General features: G+C 55.6%; 2 protein-coding genes across 3 annotated transcripts in view; both read left to right on the top strand.

Annotated features, from left to right (window-relative positions):
• The window catches only part of Cactin (cactin, spliceosome C complex subunit), a 5,971-nt gene extending 4,501 nt beyond the window's left edge, over positions 1–1,470 (top strand). Inside the window, exons 9-10 of the mRNA XM_008837042.3 lie at positions 110–431; positions 574–1,470. Coding sequence (XP_008835264.1) covers positions 110–431; positions 574–1,064 — 813 coding nt within the window. The 3' untranslated portion in view covers positions 1,065–1,470. The remainder of the gene's footprint in view (positions 1–109; positions 432–573) is intronic.
• Positions 1,471–1,568: 98 nt separating this feature from the next.
• Positions 1,569–8,167, top strand: part of Tbxa2r (thromboxane A2 receptor) — a 9,952-nt gene continuing 3,353 nt past the window's right edge. Inside the window, exons 1-2 of one of the 2 annotated variants that reach the window (XM_017799144.2) lie at positions 1,569–2,116; positions 3,958–4,033. The gene's annotated coding sequence lies outside the window, so the exon portion shown is untranslated. Of the gene's footprint in view, positions 2,117–2,165; positions 2,905–3,957; positions 4,034–8,167 lie in introns of those variants that run through there. The other variant, XM_017799143.2, reaches the window with a different exon arrangement.

Raw genomic sequence — 8,167 nt, 5'->3', positions numbered from 1 at the left:
GCAGCGGCTGGGTGACAGTGAGCAGGGTGTCCGTTGAGTCGGGGTTAGAGCGCTGGGCAGGTGTCCGCTGAGCTGAGTGCCCCCTCTATGGGTGGTCCTCCTGGCCCAGGGTGGGCACAGTACGGTGTCCACCACGCAGCATCTTCACCCCTCGGTCCGACATAGCCCTGAGCCTGAGGAGCCTGCGCCCAGCCCGGGGCCGTCTGCCGCCCCCGCGGAGCCCGAGGGGGACCCAGCTGGGGAGGAGGCGGATGCCGAGGCCGTTCTGATGGAGGAGGACCTGATCCAGCAGAGCCTGGACGACTACGACGCCGGCCGCTACAGCCCGCGGCTGCTCACAGCGCATGAACTGCCTCTGGACGCGCACGTGCTGGAGCCTCACGAGGACCTGCAGCGCCTGCAGCTGTCGCGCCAGCAGCTCCAGGTCACAGGTGCGCAGGCTGGAGATGCCGCGGTCCATCTGGGCGGCGGGGTGGCTCGGGGTTGGGGTGGGGGGGACACGACCCAGGACTTGGTAGGGGCAGGGCTCTGGGCAGCATGCTGGGTCCCCTCCTGCAGCCCTGTGCTCCCCAGGGGACGCGAGCGAGAGCGCAGAGGACATCTTCTTCCGGCGTGCACGTGAGGGCATGGGGCAGGACGAGGCGCAGTTCAGCGTGGAGATGCCGCTGGGCGGCCGTGCCTACCTGTGGGCTGACAAGTACCGGCCGCGCAAGCCACGCTTCTTCAACCGCGTGCACACGGGCTTCGAATGGAACAAGTACAACCAGACGCACTATGACTTCGACAACCCCCCGCCCAAGATCGTGCAGGGCTACAAGTTCAACATCTTCTACCCGGACCTCATCCACAAGCGCGCCACGCCCGAGTACTTCCTGGAGGCCTGTGCTGACAACAGAGACTTCGCCATCCTGCGCTTCCACGCGGGCCCGCCCTACGAGGACATTGCCTTCAAGATTGTCAGCCGGGAGTGGGAGTACTCGCACCGCCACGGCTTCCGCTGCCAGTTTGCCAACGGCATCTTCCAGCTCTGGTTCCACTTCAAGCGCTATCGCTACCGCCGCTGACCTGAGGGTTATCCGCCTGCTGCGGAGTAGCCGCCGTCTATGGGTTATCTGTGCCAGGAACCGACTAGGACCAGCAGAGCACCCTCACTGCCAGTCAGGGTCTGGTGACCCACCCCTGCCCATATGGGGACAGTAACTTCGCTTCTGCCCCATTTCTCAGGTGGCAGATCCAGGGCTGCCTGCAGCCCATGCTGTCACTGACTGAGCCCCACCCACAGGAGCACAGTGCTGCTTCCCTGCCCCTGGTCACCAGTGAGGGCCTTGGAGCTGGTTTTATCTGGAAAGAATTTCTATTTTGTTCTCTGGAAAGACTTAGGTGGGGAAAATATCCATCTATTTTCACTGACTGTCTCCTGTCTCCCATGAGACCCAATGTCGTTTTGATAAATTGAAAAGAGTGAGCATATTCTAGAATGGCATCAGTCTGAGTCACAGTCCAGAAGGCCCAGAGTGCACAGCTGCAACTCCCTAGTGGAGCTCTGGGACTCTGTTCAGTCCTGCTCACCCCAAGTCCGCCAGCTGCTCACCTGGGGGGACAGTGCTCAGCCAGTACTAGAGTATGGCTCTTACCCCAGATACACTTCCAAGTGTCCCCCATTGGCTGGGAATCTATAGTAAATGGAACTGAGATGCAGGCCACCCTGTCACCCAGGCCTGAGCTTACGGGCTGTGAACTCAGCAGGACACATGTGACAACCCTTTGCACAGCCCCTATCCTTCCCGTGGAGCTTGTGGCAGACATCACTTGTCAGTTGGAGACCAATAATACTGGATCCTCCACACAGCCTGTACCAATCCATTCCCTCTTAGCCTAGCTGAAACTTGAATACTGTGCTCAGCACATACCATGTTTGGACCTCAGTTTCCCCACTTGTGCCAGAAAAGTTTTCCTTTATCTCCCTCCCCAGCCTCATTATCAGCAACCTCAGGATGCTGGTCTCTGGAGAGTGGGGAGGGGAGGCCTGGAATTAGGGGAACCTCAGGAAGACCCCAAGGTGCCTGGAAGGAAAGCCAGGAGGCAAGTGTGTCAGGGCACTGGGGAGCCATAGAAGGTGAGTGCAGGAAGACCCTCGCCCTGCTCCTCACCCTGATGCCTTAGAGGCTGCACCCCTCCCCCCCTTCCTTCCTTTAGCCATGTCCAGAGCTAAGAATAACTGTTCCAGGCCTGGCCCCTGGCCCTGGCGGAAGCCACAGCCGCAGGGGTACATCCTGAGCCTGGCCTCCCATCAACATCTGCCCTCCAGCCAGCAGCGGCCCAGCTGCTCATATCCATGGGCAGTGCCGGTATGGCCCAGAGCTTACAACTGCAAGACTCCGGTCCCAGGAGTCATGCTGGATGCACCCATGCAGCCTCCACATCATGTTCCATCCCTGACCCAGTTTACCCTTGCAGACAACACAAAAGCAGGATAGAGCCCAGCATCCTTTACCTATGCGTGGCTCTGTTCCAGAAAAAACTTATTAGAGCTGAGGACAAAGGAAGAGTATGAGGCCTCCTTCCCTGCCTCCCCTCATCCCTTTGGGAACCCCACATCCTCTTCCCACCACTGTGGCTCGACAGGCATCATACCATTCTTGCCACCACTGTGAGTCACACACCAGGGGAACTCCTGTACATCCCACAAAGCCCCACTCCCAAAACCCTTTCACCACAGAATGACTTCACAGCCAGACTTTAGGCCACCCTAGACCAAGACATTTGTTTGGCTGTGCTGCCCAACTCCCAGAAACAGGTGATCTGTCTCCCTTTCTGTCCTAGCTTGGGGAAACCTGGTGGCCCCACCCAAATTTGAGGTCACAAAGGAGATCCAGAAGAGCCTTGCAGCCTGGGCTTTACCTGGTGTGTAGAATTTGGAGAAACAGGGAAGGGGTTCAGGGCTGGATGATGGGCTGCAGGAGAGCAGACCTCCAATATGCCAGAAGGATGGTGGGTGGGGCTTCCCGCTCTGTGACCACAGGCTGATAGACCCTGGACAAACTCAATGAGCCCCTGTAAACCCGGAACAGGGTGGGGTGGGTTCAGGGCCAGCAGACATCCTGGTCCACTCCAGGCGGTCAGTGAGGTCCAAACTTATAGTGTACTGCAGCCAAAGGGCCCAAGGTCACCGTGAGCCTAACTGCCCCTACAGAGTGACCCAGACCTGGAGCCCCATGGTAAGGCTGCCACTCACGACCTTTCCCAGAGGGGGGCCCCAGCCTGGCCCAGGAAGGTGTCCCTCACCTTTGAGGCTTCACCGGGAGGAACCTTGAAGGAGTTCTAGGTGTGTCTGGGGACCTTTCATACAGTTCCCAAGTCTTGCCTCCAGCAGTTGGCTTCATTCTGCAGGGACAGCATTGTGTGTCTATCCATACCCAGAACTGGGGACAGGGATGAGGAGAAAGCCCCGTCCCACAATGGATCCCCAGCCTCCCCACTACCTGGTCTAGCTAGAGCTGGTAGCTCCCCTCCCAAGGTTCCTGTGACTCCCATGTGCAATCCCTCCCAAGGGCCTTAAGCAGATCCTGCAATTATTAGGCACCTATAATGTGCCAGACCTGACTCCATCTGGCCACACGGCCCTTCCTGCATGGGTCCCTGCATGACCTACCAGCCAGCAGGGTAACCCATGGTCCCCTAGGTCTGTGTCACCCCTGGATCACTGACAGCCTCCCTTCCTAACCAGCCAGGCCAGGCTGAGGGGCGGGGCCAGAGTGGGGGCGGGGCTGGCGAGAGAAGGACTGGCGGAGAACCAGATGGAAACAGGGCGGGGTGGGAGAGACAGACTCAGAAATCACCATTCCGGGTCCCGGTGGCCCTCCCTGGGGGTCTCCAGCTGGGGGGATCTCTGTTGGGAGGCCGCCCTGCAGGTGACTCAGTTTCTCCAGGGCAGTCTCCTCTCTTTTCTCTGCCCAGTCTGGGAAACTACACAGCCAGCCCTCTGCTCGGCTCCTGGGACACAACGGCGATCATTGAGACCTGAGCCCCCCAGGTGAGTGTGTTCCTACTACTCCCCAGTCCTCCAGGTGACAGCTACACTTTAGTCCCAGGTGAGGTCATATCCCAAGTGGCACCCTGGGATGCTTGGTTTCATTGGCTGCCCTGCCAAGGCTGTGACCCCAGAGGGTGGGGTAGGTGATGATAGCAGCCCAGTCCAATGGTACGACCCCGGGCGTGCCTTTTAGTCGTGCATTTCTGGGCCAGACTTGTACAGTTGCTCAGGTTGCACACTGCTAACAAGCTTCCTGGGGTCAGTACAGAGGGGTCTGAGGCAGGGCTGGGGTGGGGGGCCATGTATATACAGGAGGGGAATCTGTGTGTGTATGCATATGGATGTGTGTGGATGTGAGCATATGTGTGTGCATGTATGTGTGTATATGTATGTGCACATGTTTTGTGTGTTGTATATTTGTATGTACATGTGTAATATTTGTGAGTTTTTTGGGCTTTTTGAGTCAGGATCTCCCTGTAGCCCCAGCTGTCCTGGAACTCCCTATGTAGACCAGGCTGGTCTTGAATTCACAGAGATCCACTTGCCTCTGCCTCCTGAGTGTTGGGATTAAAGGTGTGTGCCACCACGCTGTGTGTTTGTGTATGTATGTGTGTATATGTGTGTGCTCAGGCTTGGTTCAGAACTTAGGCCTCATCCCCACATGGCCTGGCCTATCTCCATCCCACCCTTTCTCTCCTAGAGGGGCATCCATTGCCCAGACCAGGAAAACTGAGGCTCAGAGGAAGGCAGTGTGAGCTGAGGTCCAGGCAAGCTTCCACTCAGTCTAACAGCTGTTCAGACACCTGTGTCTGGGGTCGGGGGACCACGCCCCCAGCCACTGTCACAAACAGGAAGAGTTCCCGGAAGTGGGGCCCTGTGGAGTGGGAGGGAGGCAGTCTGGGTTAGCACAGCCCCAAGGATCTGTGGGGTGCCAGAGTGTGGGGTTCTTGCTGTATTTGGGGGTGTTAGCAGACACTTGGAACATGGGCAAAGTACTGTCACAGGGTCCCCAGTGAGCTGTCCCTAGGAACAAGATGGGTACCAGGCCCAGGGCACAGCTGGGGCTGAGGCCGAACTTCTGGGTGGTGCAAGAAGGCCAGTGGGGAGAAACTGAGGTTGGGAGGGGTGGCCGGGGAAGGAAGACCTGGAGAGTCTAGGCTGGTCTGAACCCCGGAGCCAGTGGGGACCACTGGGAGATGGATGGGCTGAGAGGAGGATGAGGGGCCTGGTGCTCAGCCCTCACAGCACACTACATTCCTGGAGCCTGGCCACCCTGTGCCTGGGCCTCAAGGAACAGAACAGGGACCTGAGTGCCCCACACCCAACTCATGACAACAGTGAAACCTCCCCCAAGGCAGAGCTCCATCACTGCCCCCCAGGACGAGGACAGAAGCTGGGACACAATTTAGAGACCCAGGATAGAACCAGCTGGATTGGGCCACCCAAGTCTCAGAAACTCAGGACCTTGGAATTCTGTGCAGTACAGAGCCAGGTTGTTGGGTGAGGGAGTCTGGATAATTCTAGAATACTAAGCCAGGTGTGGTGATGTATGCCTGTCATCCCTCTGGAGATGGAGGCTGGAGGATCAGGAGTTAGGGTATTCCTCAGCTACGTGGAGAGTTGGAGGCCAGCCTGGGCTACATGAGACTCAGGAACAAGAAAAAGTTCCAGAACCCTGAACTTCCTTAAGCCTGAAGCTTCTGTCTCTAAGGCTATGGGATCAGGAGCCAGAGACACAGAGATAGTCAGAGCTACACAGCATGGCTCAGGGCAAGCATGGAAGGCAGCCAGGCCCTGTCTGGAGAACTTGAGCCCGCCATTATCACCTGAATCCCTGGGGAGGAAGGGCGTGGCCAAGTTGGGGTACTGGAAACCTCCGCCTTATTCCAGCATCCTCTAGACCTAGGGCTCTGGGCAGTAGCTTTGCTGTGATACAGGAGTGAGGTGTCCCTGGGGTCCTCTACAACATTAGACAAGGGACTTTGAGATAGAGAAGAGAGAGGCACTCCAAATGGAGGCTGAGCCCAGAAAACTTAGCTGTTGGGCATACCAACCAGAGGAGGGAGGGAAAACCCAGTCCCAAGGGGAATCCTAGCACAGAAACTCAAATATATGGGTAGTCTAAAGTGCCCTACTTCAGAGCCATTGGGGCAATGTAATCTCTTATTTCTCTGGGCCTCAGTTTCCACCCCACCAACCAGGCAGCTGGAATTAGCTAATTGATGAGGTTCCACGGGGCACCATGTCAGTCATCAAGTACCCAGATGGGGAGGCAGGCCCTGGCCACCCACTGCCAGGAAGTGCATTCACACCCCCACCTACCATGTTCTGAGTAGCAACAGTTGAGTGCCTGCTGTATAATAGGTGTAGACATATGCAATAACCATTCACAGCATCAACTCTGTTTTATAGGAAGGGAAACTCGGGGTCTGAGTGGGGGCCTGGTCCAAGAACAGGCAGAGGGTGACACCATGAACAACTGTTATAACCCCAGGGTGGCACACACATGTAGTCCCAGCACTTGGGAGGCAGAGGCAGGTGAATCTCTGTGACTTCAAGGCCAGCCTGGTCTACATAGTGAATTCCAGGCCAGCTGGGGCTACAGGGAGACCCTGTTTCAAAAAGACCAAAAAAAAAAAACCAAAAAACCCAGGGCCCAGAGAAGCTTTGCATGGGTGAGGGCCTGGGTTCCAGAAGAGAGGGAGGGAAAGGAGGGAGAGAGAGAGAGAGAGAGAGAGAGAGAGAGAGAGAGAGAGAGAGACCAAGAGAGGCAGCCAAGGGCTGTCAAGATGGCTCAGCAGGTAAGGGGTTTGCTGCCAAGCCTGACAACTCAGGGTTGATCCCCCGGACCCACATGGTGGAGGGAGACAACGGACTCCCACAATTTGTCCTCTGACCTCCACACATGTACATACCCACATTAAATAAATAAATGTAAATTTAGAAAAAAATGTTAAAAATAAGGGCTGGAGAGATGGCTCAGCAGTTAAGAACACTGGTTGTTCTTGCAGAAGACCCGGGTTCAAATCCCAGCACCTACATGGTAGCTAACAACTGTCCTCAACTCCAGTTCCAGGGGATCCAACAGCCTCTTCTGTCCTCCAAGGGCATTGCACGACATGGGTGTACTCACATACATGCAGGCAATACACGCATACACATAAAAATAATAAAATATATTTAGAAAAAGAAAACCCTGTGTGACATTAGGCGACTGTCTCTTTTCTGTCTTTGTTTTGATCACAGCCAGGGTATCCCTATGTAGCTCAGGCTGGCCCCAAAGAGCAATCCTCCTGCCTCAGCCTCCAGCGTGCTGGGATTAAAGGCTTGTGTCACCACACCCAGTTTATGGTCTGGCTTTTTGATGACCCCACATCTGGCCTTGGTTCTGTGAGGCCCAATGGGGATCCTGTTGTCCCTGCATTTCTGTCCCCTGGCGCCACACAGGTCTCCGTTGACCTTTCAAAGTCTCCCTGGGGAGTTTGTCAGTGTTCAGCTCTGCAGTTTTTCTGTTCCCAAAATGGAACTGGAACGTCTAGGTCTGTCTTGTATTATAAAAGTGATGCCAGGAAAGGGGGCAAAGGAATCACACCACCCAGTGGGTGGTATAAAGTTGGAGGAAGCCCCTCTGGTGAGAACACATACTGCCTGCTTGTACCAACAGTCAGGATGGGTGCCCCATGGGGAAACTGAGGCCACACGGTGAGCAGGAGGATTGGTCTGTCCTCTCAGCTACTCAGGAGGCTGAGTCAGGAGAAGTTCCAGGACAGGCTGCACCAACTTTGAGAGACCCTGGAGTCAGAGAGACATTTAAATAGTAATCATCACAGTCACTCTATAGGCAGTGGAATTAGTTAGTAGTAATGAATAGTATTGATAGCAATAGTAATTAATAAGGGGGTGTGGTTTGGTCGAAGAAGGTTGCCTCACAGAAGGAGTATCTGTTGCTGGGCTTTGGAGGTTATGTAGGAGTTCGGCAGAATCACTCTGTCTCAATGACAAGCCAAGTTTTTGTTTTGTTTTGTTTTGTTTTGTTTTATCTTTTTTTGAAGCAGGGTCTCCCTGTGGCCCCAGCTGTCCTGGAACTCACTATGTAGACCAGGCTGGCCTTAAACTCACAGAGATCTGCCTGCC

Source organism: Nannospalax galili, unplaced genomic scaffold (assembly GCF_000622305.1).
Source record: "Nannospalax galili isolate Female #2095 unplaced genomic scaffold, S.galili_v1.0 scaffold77, whole genome shotgun sequence".
Taxonomy (NCBI): domain Eukaryota; kingdom Metazoa; phylum Chordata; class Mammalia; order Rodentia; family Spalacidae; genus Nannospalax; species Nannospalax galili.
This window is presented reverse-complemented; position numbering and strand designations above follow the sequence as displayed.